Genomic DNA, 25,835 nt, shown 5'->3' on the forward strand with positions numbered 1-25,835 from the left:
TGATTCGGCTAAACCGCGATGTTCAGATATGTGTGGTACAAATAGAATATTTTACAAGTAGATTAAACCGTGCTCGCGGACAGGATTTCACTTGATTGCGAAGGCAAACAATCGCATGGCTCTTATATAAATACTGAATACAAAACCAGACCGCAACTCATGGTAAAACGATTGAAGAACGTTGCTAAAATATTTTGATACCAAATTTTACGAGAACGCTATTCATATTATACATATTTTTACTTAATATTGCGGGTGTTTCGGATTAAAAACCAAATACAAAATATTATAAAGTAAAGTAATTACTGGGGGAAGAGGGTTAACTGTGCCAGTAATAATATTTTAAAAAGCTGATGTAATATTTTAAATGTTTATGTTATCTGGGGCCGGAAATAAATCCAATTTGAATTCTTCTCCCATGTGTTATCAATATTAGCTGGTTATCCCGGATACTATTTAGCCGCGGGTAGCCTCTACTGAGTACTGTAATACAGGTTCATTTTATGGTTTACTTTTGTTTGTACTGGTTCTTTTTTATTATGTTTCATCGTGTTTTATTTATAAACCATTAGCGTTAATGATATTTTCATTGAAACATTGTGTTGTTGTGGCAGGTGTTCTTATTGGCTTCTAGAAAATAGTAAATTCCTTTCACATTTCGTGTTTCGTGGTAAAAGTACTTATTGGCTGCTAAGTCCCTTATTGGCTGCTGTACTTATTGGCTGCTGTTATTGCCTGCTAGCTTGTTGTCAGTACAAGAATGTCAAACAAAAGCTTGGTGTCAAACAGTTCAAAAACTTTGCTAAAAAATGTTATTCGACATACAGATTCGCACAATAAGGTAATATATCGATATGATTCTAACAGTAACAGCAACACTACACTAGACTACTGGGCAGTTGCCTAATTCCGGATCAATTTTGAAGTTTTCTTAAAATATTGTCATAATTACTGAACATAAGTGCATGAAATTTTAATAGAGAAATGTTGGATACTATATCAACCAAAATGGAAAAAGAATAAAAGAAAAAAACAATTAATTATAATATAATATTCAGTACGAAATAAGGGCATAAACGACGTCCAAAAAACCTGCATTCAGTGCCTAAATATTCGTATATTTTCAAAGAACAAAGTAAACATTATTAAGTCAATACAAAATATTTAAATGCTACTTAAATGAACATCAAGTATTAAATGTTTAACCTGTATATAAATTTTATACTTCTCTAAAGTATTTGTATAGTATGTGTATTTTCGGCGTATCCGAACTACTTATTTGTCCAAATTTGCATAATTTTGAAAGTACGAATCTGCTTCATTTTTGCTTCATTTTCATATCAAATGCTGCACAACACAAATCAATGGCATCGTCAATTTATTTACTTTTCATGTAATGGGCATTGTATTTCGTGATTGACGATAAGTCATAAACATCGTATAGTAAGTCTAGTGTTTAAAGAAAACCCTGTCGAACCTCAATATAAAAGCTCGCGCTGTGTGACGTCATCCCCCACGTGACTTAATATTGACATTTAGGAAAGCAAAAGTTTAGAGGTATTTATTTTGGGGTTATACTCGAATAGCTGCACTTTTTGTGTTGTTTCTGTTGCTATGGAGGTCAGTTGCGTAGACTGTGATCATTCTATTTTGATCACGGTCGCCGAAATGCGTTTTTAAAGGATTTCCGAATATTTAGGCAAATCCGGAATTAGGCAACTGCCCAGTAGTCCACCTAAATGGCCGTCATCGAGTCTTTTGACGATTTTTCTTACTATGGCAGACTCGTGACAGGGAAACATAAGAAATGTCAAAATAATAAAAAATATTCCTGATCGCTCATTATTGTAGCGAACTGTAACACTACCAAGTCTAGTCATTCTAAAGCTTTTATTTTTAATGATGGTAAGCCTGGACCAGGCTAATGCACCAGTCAATTGTATCCACGGCCCCCCCAGGTCCGGGGAATATCGGGGACTTTAACTTTCGGCCCAGCCAACCCTGGCTAGAATATCCGCCCTGCGGGGACAACAGATGGTAAAATCCCGGCCAAATGCCCCCGCACCCCAGGGACCCTAGGTAAGGCCCATTCCCCGCTATATTTAAAGCGAAGACAAAACCACCGCATTCACCTGGCACTGCGGGGCCACCTGAAAGGTAATAACACCGCCCATTTCCCCGGCTATCCCCGGTATACCCCCGGACCTGGGGAAGGGCGTGGTTACAATGAATTACGGAGACTTCGTACCACTACAATATCGTACCAGGAGACTTCGTACCATTCGGCTGGAGAGATCTTACCGGATATATATATATTGTATAGTTATATAAGTTTTTGATAATTTTTGTGTTTAGAAATGTATAGACAATTAAGAGAATAGATATATATATATTAAATATATATTAAATACGAAATATAGTATGCTGGTTCAAGTTATGAACAATGTTTGTATTTTGGTAATTGTATTAATGGTTCATTTATTGAAAACAAAAAAACTTTAAATTTAAATTTCTTGTTTGAAATAAATTTAAAGAAAACATATAAAACCAATGTTTGCATTTAAAAGTAAAACCAAATATGAAATTATCTTCACACTATTAGCAAATCAAATAATTGCCGACGGTTATTTACATATTTGTTAATCAATTTTAATTGTTCAATTAAGGGACGTAATTACTGTGATTAATTATTTGGAATGTGGCATAAGCTGCTCACAGGTTCGCAGAATGTAGTAAACACAAGCCATGCTGCATATATATTTTCACTGACTTGACTTGATCATTCAGTCAAACATGGACAACAATAAATGTATTATGTGTAATAAAGAAGTGCGTTAACGTCAGCAGGCTCTTGAATGCGAGTCTTGCTTGGGTTGGCAGCACAGAGTTTGTGGAAAAGGCATTAGCCAAGACACATACAGGAGGGTGACAAAAGGCCTAGAACAGCTCTCGTGGTCGTGTGACCCATGCACTAATATAAATGTGCAAGCCAACTCCACGACCATGGATATGTCGACGAGACTAGCATTGACAACAATCTCATAGATGAGATGGCTGAAGACGAGACACGGACTGAAGAAGAAACAGACATGGCAAACTCTACGTACATTGTAGAGGCAGCCACGTCCTTCTCCATTGATGACTCAACAGTCACCATCGACGCCCTGGTCAATCAGCTCCTGCCAGAGAGAACGTTGGACATCCCAAACAGGGACTTTGAACACCCACCTCAAATCAGGGACCAATCGCTCTCTGAGACGCACATCTACATGGATGACACACATGCAAATGATGATGAACCAAAGTACGAGGTAATCGAAGGTGGAACATCAAAAGGGGGGCGAATGCTTATCAGCAGCCGTGGCTACAATTTCACAGTGAGACGCTCCAAGGATACCTTCACATACTGGGTGTGTGGTGTCCGAAACAAAAAGATACAGTGTCCAGCGTGGGTCAAGCAGTACGAGACGGCCTTCGTTGAAGGGGGTCAAGGTCATCTGCACGCTGCAGATCCAGGAGTGGGAACGAAGGTGAAGGTGAACGTCTCCACCTACCCGCCCCAAGATTGTCGAGGACGCCATGGTCAAGTTCATGCAAACGGATGGACCAAACCCTCCCAATCCTGAGAACGTCGCCCGGGCAGCCAACTTCCATCGCCAGAAACTACGACCGACAGAACCGAAGGATGATGAGCTCTCATTTGCGTTAAATAAGGAATTCATCAACGCCGATGAATTCCTAGTAGATGATGTCCGTGTCATCTACTCTTCGCCACAAAGACACAGCTCCAGCATCTCTGTGTGGCGCGTCGCTGGTTAATGGATGGCACATTTAAAGTTGTGCGTCGTCCATTTTACCAGTTGATGTCAATCCACTCCTTTGTTTGAAGCGCGGAGAACGTCAAGCAGGTCCCCTTCCTGTTTGTCCTCATGACACGGAGGACAAAACAGGACTACATAGCTGTCTTATGTGCGGTTAGGGAACGGCTTGGTGATCCAATTGTTGAGTGGTTCATGCTAGATTTTGAAGCTGCGGCATGGCAAGCAGTCCGGGAAGTATTTCCCAACACCGTTATGAAGGGCTGCAGCTTCCACTGGTCTCAGCAGGTATACCGGAAGGTGACACGTCTGGGACTGGCACCAGCCTATACTCATAAGGGAGGAGTATATCACTTTGTCAGGAAGCTGCTAGCTCTTCCCTACCTACCCGCTGAGCATGTGAGGCCTGCCTTCCTTACACTAAGGAGCAGGTTGTGGAGTCATATATTGGACCTGGTAGACTACATTGGAAGAACATGGGTAGCAGGCACGCTATGGCGCCCAAAAAATTGGTCTGTCTACATGGAGACAGTTAAAACAAACAATGATGTGGGAGGATGGCACCACCGCCTTAACAGTAGAGCCAGAGGAGCGCAGCTCCCCTTCTACGTTCTTGTACCTCTCCTGTATGGAGAGGCCCAGTACGTGGACATCCAGGCACGGCTGGTCTCAGCCAACATCTTACAACGCCTGCACAGGAAGAAATACAGGTCAACTCACAAGAAACTACATCAAGCCTGGGAGAAGTATGAAGAGGACAACATGACAACGAACCAACTCCTAAGGAAAGCCAGCCACATCATCGGACTAGGACCCATAGCAACATCAGCTGAGAATTACAGCGAGGACGAATAACATGTGAATGAAACCATAAGTGACTGTGCTACTGAGTATCGTGTTTTAATGTGCTAAATCAATGTAGTGATATTCATTGTTTAATGATTTAAAATCCATTAGTTTATGTTCTTATTTCTATTCGTTATTGTAATGTGCTGTATGTAATGTCTGTTTGTATTCATGATCATTTGCCGTTTGTGTGCTTATGTAAATAAGATGATAAATCTGCCATCTATCTATGTATCTATGTAAGTTTTGTATTTGCATTTCATTATTGTATATGTAATGTGCTGTTTTAATGTTTGGTTTGTATGATTATTTGTGCTATAATTTGAAAAATTTCCATGAACTTTAATAAATCTACATGATCAAATAACACTTGTCATACCTGTTTTTCACACCATTCTTAACCTCAAGTATCCCAATTGTTTCCTTTAATGACCATGTTAGCACCTAATTAACACCTACTAATGGCCTTAGAAAACCCTTATATAGTGCATATGTGGTACGATGTCTCCGAGAGTGGTATGATATAGTAGTGGTACGATATATTGAAGTGGTACGAAGTCTCCGACATCCGTTACAATTGACTGGTGCATAACCATCGTTAAAAAAAAGCATTGTCTAGCCACAATAATGCACGTTTAGGGAACTTTTTTAACATTTGGAAATTTATTTTTGTTCCTAGTCCAAATAATTATATGTTGGATTTTTTTTTACGATTTTTCATATATGGCAAATCCTTCACGTACAAATTGTTTTGTACCAAAAGTTGGTAGTTGTTTCGATCGCAGTTTTACAACAATCGGAGCACTTCGGGCATGGCCGAGTTGTTACGATTGTATTTATGAGGTCTATCTCGAAGCTTGTCCGAGGTGGCTGAGTTATTTCGATTGGATCGAGTTGTTCCGCTTTGCATAATTGTTGTTTGTGTCAGTCAACTTTTGTTTTATTGGAAAGGAAAACACTGCATTAAATGCTTGTTTTGTGCAAAATAGCTTTGCACTTCCATGGTAAAATATGAATATAAACCTTTACTATCTATTTCAATCATAAAATACTTCACTTAAAGCTGCACTCCCACAGATTTACCATTTTTACAACTTTTTTATTTTTTGTCTTGGAAAGAGCAAATTTTTGCATTAATATCTGCAAACAAATGATATAAGATTGCTGACAAAAAAACAAACGTCAAGTTTTATCTGTACAATGGACTAGGCGAATGTAAATATTAAGTTATAAAACAATTCAAGACAATTTAATGTGATCAGTAACAATTAAGAATCATTTTCAAGACAAACAGTGGATGTATTACTATGCAAATATATGATGATTAGCAAGGTTGATGAAATTGAATTAAATTGATTGCCACTTTAACACCTGTTTCTGCAAGGACATGCATTGGGCATTGGTAACTTTGCATGAAACAGTCTTCATAAATATTGGTTGAATTAAGGGCGGCCTTAAATAAATGTGGCTTCTTTATTGTTACAACTAACAGTTGAAATGAAAAATCAAAGAGAAATACAACTGTTATTTTTCAAGAGGTTTCTTCTTTAGCTTCTGACCTAATTTGATATTGGCTCATATATTACATTGTAGGATGTGTTGTAAATATTTTTTTATATGCATTTAAGTAATGGAAGCCAGAAATATCTAAACTTAAAAAAATGCCCTTTAAAATAATTTTCCCATGCAAAGCATAAGGCGATTTTTTTACAATGAACCTGCTCAGGCTGGGTCTTTATAGTTATGGTGACACACCACCTACGTTGACAACAGAACTAAATATTTCTCATTCTTCAATTTACAAAATGAAGTGTCTGTGTGACAAATCAATAGGAGTTAAAGTAAGATATGCCCCCCCCCCCCCCTAAAAAAAAAATCATCAAAAGTTGTGTTACCTTGGTGTTGACAGTCATATGAGGCATTGTATTCTCTGATGGAAGGTGTCAAACAAGATTTTGATTGATATCCTCTCCACTGTTCATCACTTAATGGCATGGATGGAACCAATTTGTGTCCTTTCGATAGACTAGGGATAGTTGGATTAGACGATTTGTAAATGTTATATATCATCATGGTTTGTGTTATGGCAGATTATTGAGGAGAACGAGATGTGGCGCCAGTGGAAGACAGAGCAGCAGGGACCGGAAGAAAACAACCCTTCCTTCCTCAAGGGCCAATGCAGCGACATGAGGTAAGCCCAAAGTCACATCTCAGTGAAGATTGTAACATCCTATTAAGGGTGATTTTGATATTTTTGGTCACAAACTTCAATATTGTATTGTGTCATTTTAGCTCTACAACTGTTGAAATAATCTTGAGGTTTATTAATAACTTTACTTTAAGATTATTTGAGCAAAAAATGCAGACTATAAAGTTACTGTATGTCTATTTGGGAAGACAATGGACATGAGAGGAAGTTGTGTATCTGTTATAGCATCCATAACAAAAAATCTATTACGGGACATCATTAAATAATTAGATTAATAAGATGTTGGATTGATAATTTTGTTGCATGCATATGCAAGGTAATGAACAACTGTTGATCATTTAAGGTACGAGTTTCCAAAGAGAAGAAACAAACGAGCCTACATGGATGAAGAGCCACAGAGCACATTCTGGATGAAGGAACTGTATAAGACTGAAGAAGCGGATGAAAATAGGTATTTTCTAGAGTTTGCTCTAGTGTCAAAATCATATGCAAATAACTTTCATGCTATTTTAAGCTCGACTATTCGAAGAATAAGGAGGGCTTTACTACTCGCCCCAGCGTCTGTGTGGGCGTCTGGTTAAAGTTTTAGTGCAAGTTGGGATTTTCACTTATAACTCCAATACCCTTCATTCAATTCACTGAATACTTTGCACAGTTGTTCAGGGCCATCACATAATGAAGTTAGATAACTCCATATTATCATTTATACATATTATGGCCCCTGATTGACTGTGGAACTTAGGTTGAAGTTTTAGTGCAGGTTGGGATGTTCATTAATAACTTCTATATCCTTCATTTAAATGACTTGATCCTTCACACAGTTGGTTGGGACCATTTCACAATGAGGTTAAATAACTCCATTTTATCCTTTATAAAAAGTATGGCCCCTGATTGACTATGGAACTTAGATTAAGGTTTTAGGGCAGGTTGGGATATTTATTATGCCCCCCTTCAAAGAAGAGGGGTATATTGCTTTGCATTGGCATGTCGGTCAGTCGGTCGGTCCGTCGGTAGACCAAAGCTTGTCCAAGTGATAACTCAACAATTCCTGGACGTATTATCATCAAACTTGACATGAAGGTTGGGCCTGACCAGTAGATGACCCCTATTGATTTTAGGGCTCATCGGGTCAAAGATCAAGGTCACAGTGACCTTTAATGGTAAAATAATTTTGAAGCTTGTCCGAGTGATAACTCAACAATGCCTAGACCTATGGTCATCAAACTTGATATGGACATCGGGCCTGACCAGTAGCTGACCCCTATTGTTTTTGGGGGTCATCTGGCCAAAGGTCAAGGTCACAGTGACCTTGAATGGTAAAAGGTTGTCCGAGTGATTACTGGACAATGCCTGCACCCATGGCCCTCAAACTTGAATTAGAGCTTGGGCCTGACCAGTAGCTGACCACTATTGTTTTTGAGGCTCATTGGGTCAAAGATCAAGGTCACAGTGACCTTGAATGGTAAAAGGTTGTCCGAGTGATAACTCAACAATGCCTGCACCCATGGCCCTCATAATTGACTTGGAGGTTGGGCCTGACCAGTAGATGACCCCTATTGTTTTTGGGGGTCATCGGGCCAAAGGTCAAGGTCACAGTGACCTTGAATGGTGAAAGGATGTCCATGTGATAACTCGACAATGCCTACACCCATGGCCCTCAAACTTGAATTGGAGGTTGGGCCTGAGCAGTAGATGACCCCTATTGATTCTGGGGGTCATCGGGCCAAAGGTCAAGATCACAGTGACCTTGAATGATAAAAGGTTGCCCGAGTGATAACTGGACAATGCCTGCACTGGGCCTGACCAGAAGATGACCCCTATTGTTTTTGGGTGTCATTGGGCCAAAGGTCAAGGTCACAGTGACCTTGAATGGTAAAAGGTTGTCCGAGTGATAACTCGACAATGCCTGCACCCATGGCCCTCAAACTTGACTTGGAGGTTGGGCCTGACCAGTAGATGACCCCTATTGTTTTAGGGGTCATTGGGCCATAGGTCAAGGTCACAGTGACCTTAATGGTTAAAGGTTGTCCATGTGATTACTCGACAATGCCTGCATCTATAGCCCTCAAACTTGACTTTCAGGTTGGGCCTGACCAGTAGATGACCCCTATTGTTTTTGGGGGTCATCGGGTCAAAGGTCAAGGTCATAGTGACCTGGAATGGTAAAAGGTTGTCTGTGTGATTACTCGACAATGCCTGCACCTATGGCCCTCAAACTTGACTAGGAGGTTGGGCCTGACCAGTAGATGACCCCTTTTGATTTTGGGGTTCATCTGGCCAAAGGTGAAGGTCACAGTGACCTTGAATGGTAAAAGGTTGTCCAAGTGATAACGCAACAATGCCTGCACCCATGGCCATCAAACTTGACTTGGAGGTTGGGCCTGACCAGTAGATGGCCCCTAATGATTTTAGGGGTCATTGGGCAAAAGGTCAAGGTAACAGTGACTTTGAACGATAAAAGGTTGTCTGAGTGATAACTCAACAATGCCTGCACCCATGGCCCTCAAACTTGACTTTCAGGTTGGGCCTGACGAGTAGATGACCCCTATTGTTTTTGGGGGTCATTGGGCCAAAGGTCAAGGTCACAGTGACCTTGAATGATAAAAGGTTGTCCAAGTGAAAACTCGTCAATGCCTGAACCCATGGCCCTTAAACTAGACTTGGAGGTTGGGTCTGACGAGTAGATGACCCCTATTGATTTTAGGGGTCATTGGGCCAAAGGTCAAGGTCACAGTGACCTTGAATGGTAAAAGGTTGTCCGTGTGATTACTCGACAATGCCTGCACCTATGGCCCTCAAACTTGACTTGGAGGTTGGGCCTGACCAGTAGATGACCCCTATTGTTTTTGAGGCTCATTGGGCCAAAGGTCAAGGTCACAGTGCCCTTGAATGGTAAAAGGTTGTCCGAGTGATATCTCAACAATGCCTGCACCCATGGCCATCAAACTTGACTTGGAGGTTGAGCCCGACCAGTAGATGGCCCTTATTGATTTTAGGGGTCATTGGGCCAAAGGTCAAGGTAACAGTGACTTTGAATGATAAAAGGTTGCCCGAATGATAACTCAACAATGCCTGTGCCCATGGCCCTCAAACTTGACTTGGAGGTTGGGCCTGAGCAGTAGATGACCCCTATTATTTTAAGGGTCAAGGTCACAGTGACCTTGAAAGCAAATTTGGCAATTCCTGGACCTATGGTCATCAAACTTGACATGGAGGTTGGGCCTGACCAGTATATGACCCCTCTTGACTTTGGGGGTCATCAGGCCAAGGTCAAGGTCACAGTAACCTTTAACAAAAAAAGTTAACAAATCCTCTCCCAGTGATATCTCAACAATGCCTGAATCTATGATCATCAAACTTGACATGTAAGTTGGGCCTGACCAGGAGATGACCCTTATTGATTTTAAGAGTCATTGGGTCAAAGGTCAGGTTCACAGTGACCTTGAATGCGAAAATGTTTCAAACGATAATTGGACAATGCCTGCATCCATGGCCCTCAAACTTGACTTGGAGTTGTGTCTGACCTGTTGATGACCCCTTATGATTATAGGGGTCATCGGGTCAAAGGTCAAGGTTACAGTGACCTTGAACGAAAAAAGCTTGTCTGTGTGATAACTTGTCAATGCCTGCACCCATGGCCCTCAAACTTAACATTTAGATTTTTGGTGACCAGCTGAAGACTCCGGATTTTGAGGTCATAGAGTCAAAAGTCATGGTCATAACACACTCTATCCTCAAACTTTGAATGGTCATAATCTTAAAACTGCCTCAACGGCATCCAATGTCAGTGACAAATCAGCTGTCATTTTGGTCCATGCATATTTCATTCAATTGTCCATATAATCCTGACAACATGGCGCTCAGGGGGGCCATAATGTTTGACAAACATCTCTTGTTAATTACTTCTTTACCCTTCATTCAATTGACTTAATAATTCACACAGTTGTTCGGGACCATCACACAATATGGTTTCATAACTCCATATTATCCTTAATATAAGTTATGGCCCTTGATTGACTAAGGAACTTAGGTTTAAGGGCAGGTTAAAGTTTTAGGGCAAGTTGGGATTTTAATAAAAATGCTTCTATGTATACCCTTCATTCAATCTACTTAATACTTTGCAGAATTATTGATGGCCATCTTACAACAAGGTCACATAACTCCATTTTAAACCTAAATATAAATTATGGCCCTTGAATAATTTTTGTGTTGCCTGACTAGGCGACATATAGGGGTTACTTTAGTCCTCGGCGGCGGTGGTCGTGTCATGTTTTCACTTGTCCGGGGCATATCTTGTAAACTATTAGTGGTATCATCTTGAAATTTCATATGTAGATAGATCTCATTGAGGGCAAGTGCAGTGCACAAGAACTGTTACTCTTGCTTCCATATTTTCAGAGTAATTGCCCTTTGTTAATTTTCATGATTAAAGTTTTTATCCAGGCATATCTTGTAGAATATTAGAGTTATCAACTTGAAACTTCATATGTAGATAGATCTCATGGAGGGCAAGTGCAATGCACAATAACAGTAACTCTTTCTTTCTTAGTTTTAGGGTAATTGCACTTTGTTAATTTAAATGCTTAAAGTTTTGTCCAGGGCATATCTTGAAGAATATAAGATGCATCAACTTGAAACTTCATAGCTCGATAGATCCCATTGAGGGCCAGTGCAGTGCACAAGAACCGTTACTCTCGCATCTATATGTTTAGAGTTATTGCCCTTTTTTAATTTTCAAGGTTAAATTTTGTCAGGGGCATATATCGTAAACTATAAGAGTTATCAACCTGAAACTTAAAAGGTAGATAGATCTCATTGAGTGCAAGTGCAGTGCACAAGAACCGTAATATAAATGAAAAAATTCCAATCGAACAGCTATAATGTCAACAGTAAATAATTTGTCAGGCATCACATCAGACTCGCGGAGTTCTAGTTTTATTGCTTTTGACAGGCACATATTACATCACTGTTTTCACTTCTAAGACAAAGCGGCGTAGTCTTAATTTCAATCGTATAGTTATGAAAATGCTACACATTACAAATATAAATGTCCCAAGTAATATTATGAAAAAACTTAGGATAAAGCGTCGTTTATAAGCATACACATGGCTTCTATTGCAGCCATGGAAACAACACCCGGAGCACGTTGATTTTTAAAAAGTATACCAGTATTAAATGTTATATATATCCTGTATAAGTATATAGAATTGCACCAAAATATCACGCTCATGTACGACGTCATTTCCGTCGAGTTTTAACGTTGTACGTTTTTTATAACATAAGTTATAGCATAAACAGTGTCGTAAGCTGCAAAAAAGTAATGACGTCAACAGCCGACGTGGAAGTGCGAGCAAACCAAGTTTTGTGTCAACCTGGGATTAACACCAACGCAAACATTTATAAAGCTACAGAAACAAAAATGTTGCCGTACATTAGTGTTCAAGTGGCACGAAAGGTTAAGGAATGGACGCGAAACATTAGAGGACGATGAACAAATGGGACAACCACACATTGTCTACGATGGCGCTAAGGAAAGAATCGTTAAAATGCAGGATTGTGACCGTCGTGTTACTGTACGAGAAATTTCGAATGAGGTAGGGGCATCATTAAATATTGTACACAGAATAATAAGGGAATATCTTGGTATGAGTAAAGTTAGTGCGCGATGGGTCCCCCGTCTGCTGTCTAATGATGACAAGAGGAGATGAATGGAAGCATCACGGGAATAACTCCTAAGCTATCGTAGAGGAGGAGAGGAATTCCTGGCCAGGATTGTTACGACAGATGAAACCTGGCTATGGCACTACGATCCAGAATCAAAGCTCCTGTCTTTTACTGGAAAACTACAGATGAACCTCAACCCACGAAGGCACGTGTCTCACGATCTGGAGGGAAGCACATGTTTGTGTTTTTCATGGACCAGCACTGCATGATACGACAACATCAAATAACAGACAGGCAGACCGTAAATAATAATGATGATGATGATGATAATTATGCACCCTTCGAAGAAGAGGGGTATATTGCTTTGCACAGGCATGTCGGTATGTCGGTCAGTATGTCGGTCCGTCGGTAGACCAAAGCTTGTCCGAGTGATAACTCAACAATTCCTGGACGTATGGTCATCAAACTTCACATGAAGGTTGGGCCTGACCAGTAGATGACCCCTATTGATTTTGGGGGTCATCGGGTCAAAGGTCAAGGTCACAGTGACCTTTAATGGTAAAATAATTTTAAAGCTTGTCCGAGTGATAACTCAAGAATGCCTGCACCAATGGCCCTCAAACTTGACATGGAGGTTGGGCCTGACCAGTAGATGACCCCTATTGTTTTGGGGGGTCATCAGGCCAAAGGTCAAGGTCACAGTGACCTTGAATGGTAAAAGGTCGTCCGAGTGATAACTTGACAATGCCTGCACCCATGGCCCTCAAACTTGACTTGGAGGTTGGGCCTGACCAGTAGCTGACCCCTATTGTTTTTGGGACTCATCGGGTCAAAGGTCAAGTTCACAGTGACCTTGAATGGTAAAAGGTTGTCCGAGTGATAACTCAACAATGCCGGCACCCATGGCCCTCATAATTGAATTGGAGGTTGGGCCTGACCAGGAGATGACCCCTATTGTTTTATGGGGTCATCGGGCCAAAGGTCAAGGTCACAGTGACCTTGAATGGTAAAAGGTTTTCCTTGTGATAACTTGACAATGCCTGCACCCATGGCCCTCAAACTTGACTTGGAATTGGGCCTGACCAGTACATGACCCCTTTTGTTTTTGGGGGTCATCTGGCCAAAGGTCAAGGTCACAGTCACCTTGAATGTTAAAAGGTTGTCCGAGTGATAACTCGACAATGTCTGCACCCATGGCCCTCAAACTTGACTTGGAAAATTGGCCTGACCAGGAGATGACCCCTATGGTTTTTGGGGGTCATCTGGCCAAAGGTCAAGTTCACAGTGACCTGGAATGGTAAAAGGTTGTCCGAGTGATAACTCGACAATGCCTGCACCCATGGCCCTCAAACTTGACTTGGAGGTTGGGCCTGGCCAGAAGATGGTCCCTATTGATTTTAGGGGTCATTGGGCTAAAGGTCAAGGTCACAGTGACCTGGAATGGTAAAAGGTTATCCGAGTGATAACTCGACAATGCCTGCACCCATGGCCCTCAAGGTTGATTTGGAGGTTGGGCCTGGCCAGAAGATGGTCCCTATTGATTTTAGGGGTCATTGGGCCAAAGGTCAAGGTCACAGTGACCTTGAATGATAAAAGGTTGTCCGAGGGATAACTCAACAATGCCTGCACCCATGGCCCTCAAACTTGACATTGAGGTTGGGCCTGACCAGTAGATGACCCCTATTGATTTTAGGGTTAAAGGTCAAGGTCACAGTGACCTTGAAAGCGACCTCACAATTCCTGGACCTATGGTCATCAAACTTGACATGAAGGTTGGGCCTGCCCAGTAGATGACCCCTATCGACTTTGGGGGTCATCAGGGTAAGGTCAATGTCACAGTAACCTTTAACGCAAAAAAATTAACAAATCTTCTCCCACTGATATCTCAACAATGCCTGAACCTATGATCATTAAACTTGACATGGATGTTAAGCCTGACCATTAGATCACCCTTATTGATTTTAGGATTCATAGAGCCAAAGGTCAAGGTCACAGTGATCTTGAATGGTAAAAGGTTGTCAGAGTGATAACTCAACAATGCCTGAACCCATGGCCTTCAAACTTGACTTGGAGTTGCATCTGACTTGTAGATAACCCCTTATGATTTAAGGGGTCAAAGGTCAAGGTCACAGTGACCTTGAACGAAAAAAACTTGTCTGTGTGATAACTTGACAATGCCTGCACCCATGGCCCTCGAACTTGACATTTAGGTTTCTGGTGACCAGCTGATGACTCTGGATTTTGAGTTCATAGAGTCAAAGGTCATGGTCATAACACACTCTATCCTCACACTTTAATGGTCATAATCTGAAAACTGCCATAATGGCAACAAATAAGCTGTCATTTCGGTCCATGCATATTTTATTCAATTGTCCATATAATCCTGACAACATGGCGCTCAGGGGGGCATAATGTTTGACAAACATCTCTTGTTAATATTTATGATCATGTAGGTATAATCATAATATTCCCCCCTTACAGTCCTGACCTTGCCCCGATGGATTTCTGGGTATTTCCAGAAGTTAAACGGCAACTGAGGGGACAGCGCTTTGAGGATGTCAACAAACTTAAAATTGAAGCGCAGAGAATTGTTGGGTCATTTCCAGAAGACTGGTACATGGAAACATATGACAAATGGATCTCACGCCACAGAAAATCCTTGCAACTAAATGGTGACTACCGTAAATGACTGGGTATAAGACGATAGGGGGTATTAGACGCAGGGGAAAAAATCTGTGAAAAGTCCGAGAAAAAAACTTTTAATCTATGTTTTTGGTTAAAAGACACAAAGAAAAAATGTCAAAATCGTCCGGCATTTTCAGCCACCATGTTTGTTGACAGTGACAAAAATTTTTTTTTCGTGAAAATGGTGATGGTTATCTTTAAAACCATACAACCATACTCATTCGGAACTCCTCGGCCATTTTATCGAAAACAACCTCGGATGTATGCCGGTACATCTGTTGAAGTAGTTCGTAAAATATTGAATTATATCATTAGTTAAATGTAGTGTTTTAGAGCGGTATTTATTGATCTAAGTTTAAATTTATTGTCATTGAATTGTATTATAGCAAACATAATGAAGAATCCCAAGAGTTAAGTCACAAAGTTTAACTGCTAAATAAAATTACTACGCGATCTACTTGCAGCGGACTTAAACGTACCACTTTTTGAATGTGTAAACCATCCAAATACATCCGAGGTTGTTTTCGATAAAATGGCCGAGGAGCTCCGAATGAACCATACTGTCGAGAATGAAAAGTAATGTTATGCAAAAAATATTTTGACAGTGCCCAACTTTGCTTTTTTATATGTAAGTTTGATTATTGTTTAATTCAATTTATTATTCAAAATAATATTGAATACCGTTATTCACAAGAGTTCAGACACCATAAATTAATTATTTTTTTCGCTCTCCGAATACATAGAAAATTATCAAAGAGTCACACTGTGTGACGTCACATAACTGACAGTTATACACACGAGGATCTTGTGGAGAGCATGGACATTGCTATGCAGGATTAATGTATAACTGTACGATTATTGCTTCATATAGTCTATGAGTGTGGTACAAGTTTGAAAGTTTATTGGCAGATCGTTTTACAAACATGTCATGTCGATGTTTTCTTAATCCCTTGATTGCCCTTGTTGTTTGTTTAATCCTCAAATAAATATATCACACTTCCTTTTAAACAGGCAATAAATCGTTTAGGATGGGTAGTAACTAATTAAATTGTCACAGTGGTGTATACGGTTAGGTAATCTAGCCAGGCATTGAAAAGATAAAAATCAATAATCTTCGTCTGTGAAACTTGGTAACTATGAAAGTTATGATTGATGTCCTTTGGGTGTCCGAAAATTAGGTACGCAAAATAAATTATTTTGGGAAATAATTATGGGTGTCCAAATATTTAGTGTCCGAACTCTTAGGTGAATTACGGTTACTTTAATCGAAAAATATTTTTGTTGAAATTATAAACGTCTTACGATATACCGTATCCCGATCTTCAACTGCCGTTTTAACCCGTATATACTCGATCAATATGACGCGAGTAACATCCCTTTCTACATAAATCTAAACAAATTCTCGGCTTGAAATTGACCTCTGAAAAAAAGTTCAAAAAATTGTTACTGGGTATTATACGCAGGCATTTTTTTGCATCAAAATCTGAGGGAAAAAAGTGTGTCTAATACCCAGTCATTTACGGTATGTAAAAAAGTAAAACACGTTTGTTTACTTTTTGACGTCAAGATGTTTTTTTTCCGATGTCGTGCTCCGGGTGTCGTTTATGTACTGTATTAATTTCAGTGTTATTTGTAAACCATTTAATGTAACTTTAATTTGTTTTCTGTATTTTATTTTATTGATGTTGATAATCATGCCCATATAAATTTCATAACCATATTCGGTTGTTTCTACCTTCAATAAACGTAGTCCGTGATCTTATCATACAGCCCTCGTATAAGTGATATTTTTAGCTTGACTATTCGAATGATGTGCGCCAAACTCACTTATCCTTTCGAATACCGCTACCATACTTCGATGCGCTACCGTAACAGCCTATAATGCAGACCAATTTTTCAAGGGTGCTGATTACCGCTTCTATTTTACTGTAGGAATACTGTAGACAACTGAAACGTACCAGAATAGTAGGTACGTCCAGTTCCACAGCCGCAAAATGCACATTTAACACAATTTGGTGGTACGTTTTTCATTAAAATAAGAAGGATTGTGAATTTTAAAAACAGCATTACTACAGTCTACACTATGGTACTTTGTCTTAGAAACAGTTACTACACTAAGGAATTTCTTTCAAATATGATAACCATGCAAAAATAAGCAACGGTATTTCTTTAAAAATTGTCCTTAAACATTATTGTGCTCTGGCTTATGACTAAATTTGCTTTAATAAAACAGCATGTTTATGTTTTTTTATTTTATCAAGAGTTCGCTGTGGTATCACTGTTAAATTTAAAAAATGAGCAAAACTGCGCAGTGGTATTATGTGAGATTTGTTTTACGGACTGTGTGTTAACTTCGATAAGGTAGACATTTCATGATTGAATAAAACTAAAATCAGTCACTTAAGTGCACTTTGGTAGCGTTCTTGAAGTATGCAAAACTACGCAGCAGTATTTTGTGTATAAACATAATACGTAATCATCATTTATACACAAACCCATTTTAAAGGCGACATTGCCTTTGAAGGTCATTTAACGCTAGTTTCGCTCCCTTTAACTGTTTAAATATTAGCTACAACTTTCTTATGAACCTGCCCGGACATCTATTACCTGATCGCTATAAAGTTATCATGGAAACCATAGTGACTGCAAATATATCAACAGAACGTCCATTACCAAATAGCTGTCACAGTTGCCATGAAAACCATTGCAATAGACAATAGACCAACCAGACAAATATCACAAGGTCGGATCAAGGTTACATTGGAACCACAGTGACCCCTGTTATGGAAGTTGTATGGGAAAGCAGCATGACTTAATACAACATGCATTAATCTATATCTGTCGATGAAGCAACGATCAAATGTCACGGTCACCATTCAAGAATTGTTGGTGCTCCGTACAAGCCCACAAAAAGGATTCAAAATTTCTGTGTGTCATGGGGTATCTCAGGAATTACCAGGTGTACTTAAGTTGAAAGATAGAAGTTACTAATGGTTGACTCGAAACAGTTTTAGAGAACTGAAGAGGAAACGTGACGAGATCATATTGTATTTACCGACAAGTTTAAAACATCAGTTCCCCTGGCGTTTGGGACATGACCATTTTAACATTTGCAGTGTACAAACACAAAGCGCTCGTTTGTGGACCTAATTTGTGTGGTTTGCCGTGGACATCTCGCTTGTGTTTTATCATGTATAAAGCGTCAACCTTCCGGCTACCCATAAACTGTTTGAGAGAATGGTAATACTATTTTTACAGTAAATTACAAACATGCTGTAGAATATTAAATCGTAACCATAATCACGTTTAATAACATATTGATCGTTGCAATTGTACCACCAAAATGACTCATGAACAACATCTTTTAAAATCAATCAACTGTTTAATGTTTCGGTTTTTAGGTTGCAGAACAACTTATAGCACACGTATAAGGAAATCCAAACAAACAAGCGCCATTTCTGAACTTGACCTCTTTGGCAATGTGCAGTGCAGAGTCAGCTTGCACAAGTATAATTCTAATGTATATAAAATAAAACTCAAATGAAATGTTATTACTTAAGTGAATGTTTTATTTCGTATCATGGCATTACCTCTAGGAAAGGCCGAATGGAGGTCAAGTCCAACAAGACTATGGCTCCAGAAACACTGAGGAACGGAAAACAACAACTCAAGTATGTAAAACATTTCAATAATGTATGTTTTTATATTATTGCATTTTGAAACGACCCTTAGATCGAAACAATGAACGGCCTCTGAAGTTCATAAAAATGCATACATTAAATTATTTCTATTGTTTAATGGCACATCTTGAATTTCAGAGTCTAGTACGAGAAAGCGCCGTTTACATGTAGATCAATCAGGTATTAAAATAAATTTTCAATATAGTATTGATGAAATGATCATAAAAAAATGTTGTTCAGGTGTCAACCTTTTGTTCCTGAAGGGACAAATAATGTTTGTTTTAATGTTTTTATACGCCCATCTTACGATGGCGGTATTATGGGAACACCCATGGCGGGCGGGCGGGTGGGCGAATCCACAATGTTGTCCGCTCTCTAACTTGAACATTTCTCATCCAATTTCCACCAAACTTCATGAAAGTGTTTGTTGGTGAAATATCTAGGTCAAGTTCGATAACCAGCCAAATCGCTTTAGGCACTCCAGAGTTATGGCCCCCTGAATTTGTCAAAATTGGCCATTTTAGCTTTGTCCGCTCTCTAACTTGATCATTTCTCATCCAATTTCCACCAAACGTCATGAAAGTGTTTGTTGGTGAAATATCTCGGTCAAGTTCAATAACCAGCCAAATCGCTTTAGGCACTCCAGAGTTATGGCCCCCTAAATTTGTCAAAATTGTCCATTTTAGCTTTGTCCGCTCTCTAACTTGAACATTTCTCATCCAATTTCCACCAAACTTCATGAAAGTGTTTGTTGGTGAAATATCTAGGTCAAGTTCGATAACCAGCCTAATCGCTTTAGGCACTCCAGAGTTATGGCCCCCTGAATTTATCAAAATTGGCCATTTTAGCTTTGTCTACTCTCAAACTTGAACAGTTTTTATCCGAATTTCACCAAACTTGCTACTATAAATGTTTGTTGGTATATATTCTTGGCAAAGTTCTATAACCAGCCAGGCTCTTCAGGATTATGGCCCTTGAATTGGTCAAAATTTGCCATTTTTGCTTTGTCCACTGTCTAATTTGAACAGTTATCATCTGATCTTCACCAAACTTGCTGAAAATATTTGTTGGTAAAATAAATCGGTCAAGTATGATAATCAGCCAAATGCCCCGAAGCACTTCAGGATTACTGCCCTTGCCATTTAAGCTTTGTCTACTCTCTAACTTGAACAATTCTCATCTGACCTTCACCAAACTTGCTGAAAATGTTTGTAGCTATAAAATCTTTACCAAGAATGTTTGCCGGTATAAATGCTTTGCCAAGTACACACTGATTGTCTCTTGGGTACGATTAAGGATGAATCATCTCTTGGAGACGATTTTTACATGAATGTTGTTTTTCAAATCCCGAACACGTTGATCGTCTTTGGGCATGATTTGGGATTGCCAAATCATTTGCTTCTTGAAAAGCTTGCTTCTCAAAGGGCCAATGTGACAGTAAGTTGTCTTAGAATCCAAGAAATTATTGATGGGCGTATTTTGTGAGTGTCACTCTTGTTAACACGTGTCTTTATAACAAATATACATCAATATGTGATTTCTTTTTACAGACCGATGATATTGCATTGCATCAGAAACTTCACTAGACTCTGTTGCCGTCTCGTTAATCGCATGCTGTGATTATACTGGTGTTGTTTCCCGTGACATATCTTGCGATATTTTTACCAATATAATTGTTACAGTCAAATACTTTAATTTATGTTTGGTCTATGTTTTACCTTTATATAATTATGTACATGTGTTCTTTGTTGATATAGAAAATATTATTATCATTGTTGATTATCCTCATGTTTAATTGAATCCGTATGTATTCCCCAAGTTCCTATGATTTATATAAATTAATGAAATTCAATCCATGATCTATACATTTTATAACCTTGATGTATGAATGAATTGTGAATCCATATTTGGATTTTAGTCCTATAAGTATACATTTATATGGGAAATGAATGAGCAGGTGTTTAAAATATCATGATAGAGAATTGTTATCCTAATTCCTTTCTGATTTATTTGATAAAAAACCCATATTGTTTTGTAATCGCTCTATGCATGTGTAATTACTAAAACAAAAATATGTATCATATAATGAAAACTACAGGACAAGCCCATCGTTGAACAGTAAAAAATAGGCCCTGTTTAGGAGTACACGTCAAGGACCCAAACAAAAACAACGAACTAGAGATACAAACATATTTACACCACTTCTTAAATCATCTTTTTGTTTTTTTTACTGAATTTTACATGGAATGACACATGCCTGGAAAACTGATAATGTGATGTCTGCATTAAAATTAAGCACCACTGAAATAGTGTATTTACACATACATGGTTTAGTCACACATGGCATTGCAGAGAGTGTTTATGTGGATTTCTTCAATTTACCCAGATTCAAGCACACACATGCATAAATTGATTGAAATAAAAAAAAAATTCGCAACGTTGCCTTACAAACATCTTTTGAAGCATTGTACTTTTGAAATATTTTGGAAAACCTTTTTCTAGTACTGTAGTACAAAACTGCTGTTTTAGAAATATCAAATACTAGCCGTAGCGTATTTATGAGGAAAACAACAGACACTAATATCGAGTTACTACAAAAGTTAAAACTGCCATAGTGTATCTATGCACACACACATGATATATTTCAAGATTGATAATAACATTAAACGTCTCCGGCAATTTTGAAATACATAGACATGAAATGTTTGTACTAGAACTACCAGAGTGTATTAATGCATAATATTATCCTTTATGTACTTAACAAATTGTTAAAAGAAGCAGTTTTATAAACATTAATTGGTAGCCAATACCGAAGATGAAAATTACCACAATGTACACATCACAGGATAACCATTGCGCTGTTTTGTATGTGCGTTTACCAACTGATGATGGACTTCAATTAAATTACTACAACACACGTCTACGGTTATTCCTACATTTGTTCAAAATTCATCATATCCGTAGTGTATTAATGAGAGTTTTGTATTTTTCCGAAGTCAACCAGAGCGTAGTGATGCCGATATGTCATTTTTATTTATAAGTGAATATTTTAAATGCCATTACATAATAAAACCAATAAAATGCATTTTATTGTATTAATTAGTCTATAAAAGGGTTTAAGTAAAAGGAAAAATGTACATTTTCATTAGAACATTACCTAGTTAGGGATAATGTATATGTCAATAATTCGTGAAATGCAAACTTGATTAATAAGGCTGTTATATTATATAATTTTATGTACTATATAATGTTTCTTATTAATTTCTTTAATTGTGTTAGAAATTAGTACTGTTTCAAAATTGATAAACATTTCACCTATTTGCTAACGCATTTTAATTGGGAGATTTAAGTCTCTGCTTTTAGCAAATTATGTACAAGATTATAAAAATAAGCGGTATTCCCACGCTGTACGATAGCGGTAATTAGAAGCCGAAAATTTGAGTACGGTTTACACTGCTGCGGTAGTTCGCCGGTGTATGATAGAGGTAATGGAGACACCTGTATTTAGGGTCTGCATTAGGCGGCTATGGTAGCGGAAAGGATATGGCATTAAATCATTTTAGTAAGGTTTGACATATAGGATGATTTTATGGAGACCTTTTGTGGGATTGCATTTAAGGCCCCTGGGGTCAAGCTCAAGGTCATTGTTACAGAAAAAAAATAGAAATGGAGAGAATTTTCATGGGATTTTGTTTGGGGCACCGAGAGTCATGGTCAATGTTACTAAAAATGGAAAAATGATTAGTGTTATTAGCTCACCAGAGCACGAAGTGCTCAAGGTGAGCTATGGTGATCGGTCTTTGTCCGGCGTCCGTCTGTCAGTCCGTCAATCCGTCAACAATTGCTTAAAAAAATCTCCTCTGAAACTACCGGGCCAAATTCAATGAAACTTTACAGGAAGCTTCCTTGGGTGACCCTCTACCAAAATACGACAAGGGGTCACGATTGATCAACAACAACAATAACAGCAACAACAACACAATGGCTTACTTTCTGTTTTGCTTTAAGAAACATCTCCTCTGAAACTACCATTCCAAATTCAATGAAACTTTACAGGAAGCTTTCTTGGGTGACGCTCTACAAAAATACAACAAGTGGTCATGATTGATTAACAACAACAACAAAATGGCCAACTTCCTGTTTTGCTTTAAGAAACATCTCCTCTGAAACTAACAGTTCAAATTCAATGAAACTTTACAGGAAGCTTCCTTGGGTGACCCTCAACAAAAATACAAAAGGGGTCATGATTGATCAACAACAACAGCAACAACAACAAAATGGCTTACTTCCTGTTTTGCTTTAAGAAACATCTCCTCTGAAACTACCACTCCAAATTCAATGAAACTTTACAGGAAGCTTCCTTGGGTGATCTACAAAAATACAACAAGGGGTCATGATTGATCAACAACCACAACACCAACAACAACTACAAAATGGCCACCTAGTCACCTGAGCATCGGCGTCGGCGTAACCACTTATGTTAAAGTTTGCGTACCACCTCACATATTTTCAAAGTCCATTGACATATGGCTTTGAAAATTTCTCACTTGTTCACCATTATGCCCCCAACCTGAACACAGGAGGAGGTAACTCTATCAAGCATTTTGACAAAATTATGCTCCTTTTTCGACTTAAAATTTACGTTAAAATTGCGTACCACCTCAAATATTTTCAAAGTTCATTGACACCTGGCTTTGAAACTTTTCACGCTTATTCACCATCATGCCCCAAACCTGTACACAGGAGGAAGTCACTGTATCAAGCCTTTTGACAGAATTATGCCCCTTTTTTGACTTAAAATTTATGTTAAAGTTTGCGTACCACCTCAAATATTTTCAAAGTCCATTGACACCTGGCTTTTTTTACTTAAAATTTATGTTAAAGTTTGCGTACCACCTCAAATATTTTCAAAGTCCATTGACACCTGGCTTTGAAACTTTTCACGCTTATTCACCATCATGCCCCCAACCTGTACACAGGAGGAGGTCACTGTATCAAGCCTTTTGACAGAATTATGCCCCTTTTTTACTTAGAATTTACCGTATGTTAAAATTTGCGTACCACCTCAAATATTCTCCAATTCAATTGTGATCTGGCTTTGAAACTTTGCACGCTTGTTCACCAACATGCCCCCAACCTGTTTACAGGAGGAGGTAACTCTATCAAACCTTTTGACAGAATTATGCTCCTTTTTTTACTTAAATTTTATGTTAAAGTTTGCGTACCACCTCAAATATTTTCAAAGTCCATTGACATCTGGCTTTGAAACTTTTCACGCTTATTCAACATCAGGCCACCAACCTGTACACAGGAGGAGGTCACTGTATCAAGCATTTTGACAGAATTTTGCCCCTTTTTTAGACTTAGAATTTACGTTAAAGTTTGCGTACCACCTCAAATATTTTCCAATTCAATTGTAATCTGGCTTTGAAACTTTGCACTCTTGTTCACCATCATGCCCCCAGCCTGTACACAGGAGGAGGTAACTCTATCAAGCCTTTTGACAGAATTATGCTCCTTTTTTGACTTAAATTTTACGTTAAAGTTTGCGTACCACCTCAAATATTTTCAAAGTCCATTGACATCTGGCTTTGAAACTTCGCACACTTGTTCACCATCAGGCCACCAATCTGTACACAGGAGGAGGTCACTGTATCAAGCATTTTGACAGAATTTTGCCCCTTTTTTAGACTTAGAATTTATGTTAAAGTTTGCGTACCACCTCAAATATTTTCCAATTCAATTGTAATCTGGCTTTGAAACTTCGCACTCTTGTTCACCATCATGCCCCCAGCCTGTACACAGGAGGAGGTAACTCTATCAAGCCTTTTGACAGAATTATGCTCCTTTTTATGCCCCCACAAAGTGGCGGCATATAGGGTTGCCCTTGTCCGTACGTACGTCTGTCTGTCTGTCTGTACGTACGTACGTACGTCCCGAAGATTGTTTCCGATCTAATTCTTGAAAACCGTTTGTCCAATCCTCACCAAACTTTAAACACATGTTTGTGACCATAATATCTTGATCAAGTTCGATAGTCATGGAAATCGCTTTAGTCATTTAGGAGTTACGGCCCTTTTTTGCCAAAAATACTTCAAAAATATATGTTTCCAATCTAATTCTTGAAAACTGTTTGTCCAATCCTCACCAAACTTTAAACACATGTTTGTGACCATAATATCTTGATCAAGTTCGATAGTCATGGAAATCGCTTTAGTCATTTAGGAGTTACGGCCCTTTTTTGCCAAAAATACTTCAAAAATATATGTTTCCAATCTAATTCTTGAAAAGTATGTGTCCAATGTGGATCCAACAAGTTTTTTCCTGCCTGAATGGCGCCATATAACCTATACAGTCTTGCGATGCCGTAAAACCCAACTCAACTCAACTTATCCTATATGTGCAGATTATCCTGAATAATCATTATGGCTTATTTTCTGTGACAAAAAATCGAAGTGGGGGCATCCGTGTCCTATGGACACATTTCTAGTTTTACTTAAATTTTACGTTAAAGTTTGCGTACCACCTCAAATATTTTCCAATTCAATTGTAATCTGGCTTTGAAACTTCGCACTCTTGTTCACCATCATGCCCCCAGCCTGTACACAGGAGGAGGTAACTCTATCAAGCCTTTTGTCAGAATTATGCCCCTTTTTCGACTTAGAATTTACGTTAAAGTTTGCGTACCATCTCAGATAATTTCAAAGTCCATTGATGTATTGCATTGAGTCTTTAGACAATGGTATTCAACCACCCAACCTAATTGAATAACCAAGTTAGATAACTGTATATTGCAAATAACGGCCCTTTATTATTGGACTTAAAAATTCTGGTTAAAATTTTGCATGTTACCACATATATGTTAATATCTCAGCACATCATGTATTGCATTGAAACCATGCATCTTTCCCCAAAACTTTTCAATCCTTACAC

At 38.7% G+C, this 25,835-nt stretch overlaps 1 protein-coding gene and 1 long non-coding RNA gene across 3 annotated transcripts in view; both read left to right on the forward strand.

Annotated features, from left to right (window-relative positions):
* Positions 1 to 702: 702 nt before the first annotated feature.
* Positions 703 to 25,835, forward strand: part of LOC128234537 (uncharacterized protein NKAPD1-like) — a 33,652-nt gene continuing 8,519 nt past the window's right edge. The window contains exons 1-4 of one of the 2 annotated variants that reach the window (XM_052948802.1): positions 703 to 841; positions 6,755 to 6,855; positions 7,217 to 7,324; positions 15,019 to 15,337. In XM_052948802.1, the coding sequence (XP_052804762.1) occupies positions 761 to 841; positions 6,755 to 6,855; positions 7,217 to 7,324; positions 15,019 to 15,226 (498 nt within the window). In that variant the 5' untranslated portion in view covers positions 703 to 760 and the 3' untranslated portion in view covers positions 15,227 to 15,337. Of the gene's footprint in view, positions 842 to 6,754; positions 6,856 to 7,216; positions 7,325 to 15,018; positions 15,338 to 25,835 lie in introns of those variants that run through there. The other variant, XM_052948803.1, reaches the window with a different exon arrangement.
* Positions 18,668 to 20,701, forward strand: LOC128234538 (uncharacterized). The gene is made up of 3 exons (XR_008260963.1): positions 18,668 to 18,893; positions 19,041 to 19,082; positions 20,453 to 20,701. It is a non-coding gene; the product is annotated as an uncharacterized LOC128234538 (long non-coding RNA).

The sequence above is a fragment of the Mya arenaria genome, chromosome 5 (genome assembly GCF_026914265.1).
Source record: "Mya arenaria isolate MELC-2E11 chromosome 5, ASM2691426v1".
NCBI lineage: Eukaryota > Metazoa > Mollusca > Bivalvia > Myida > Myidae > Mya > Mya arenaria.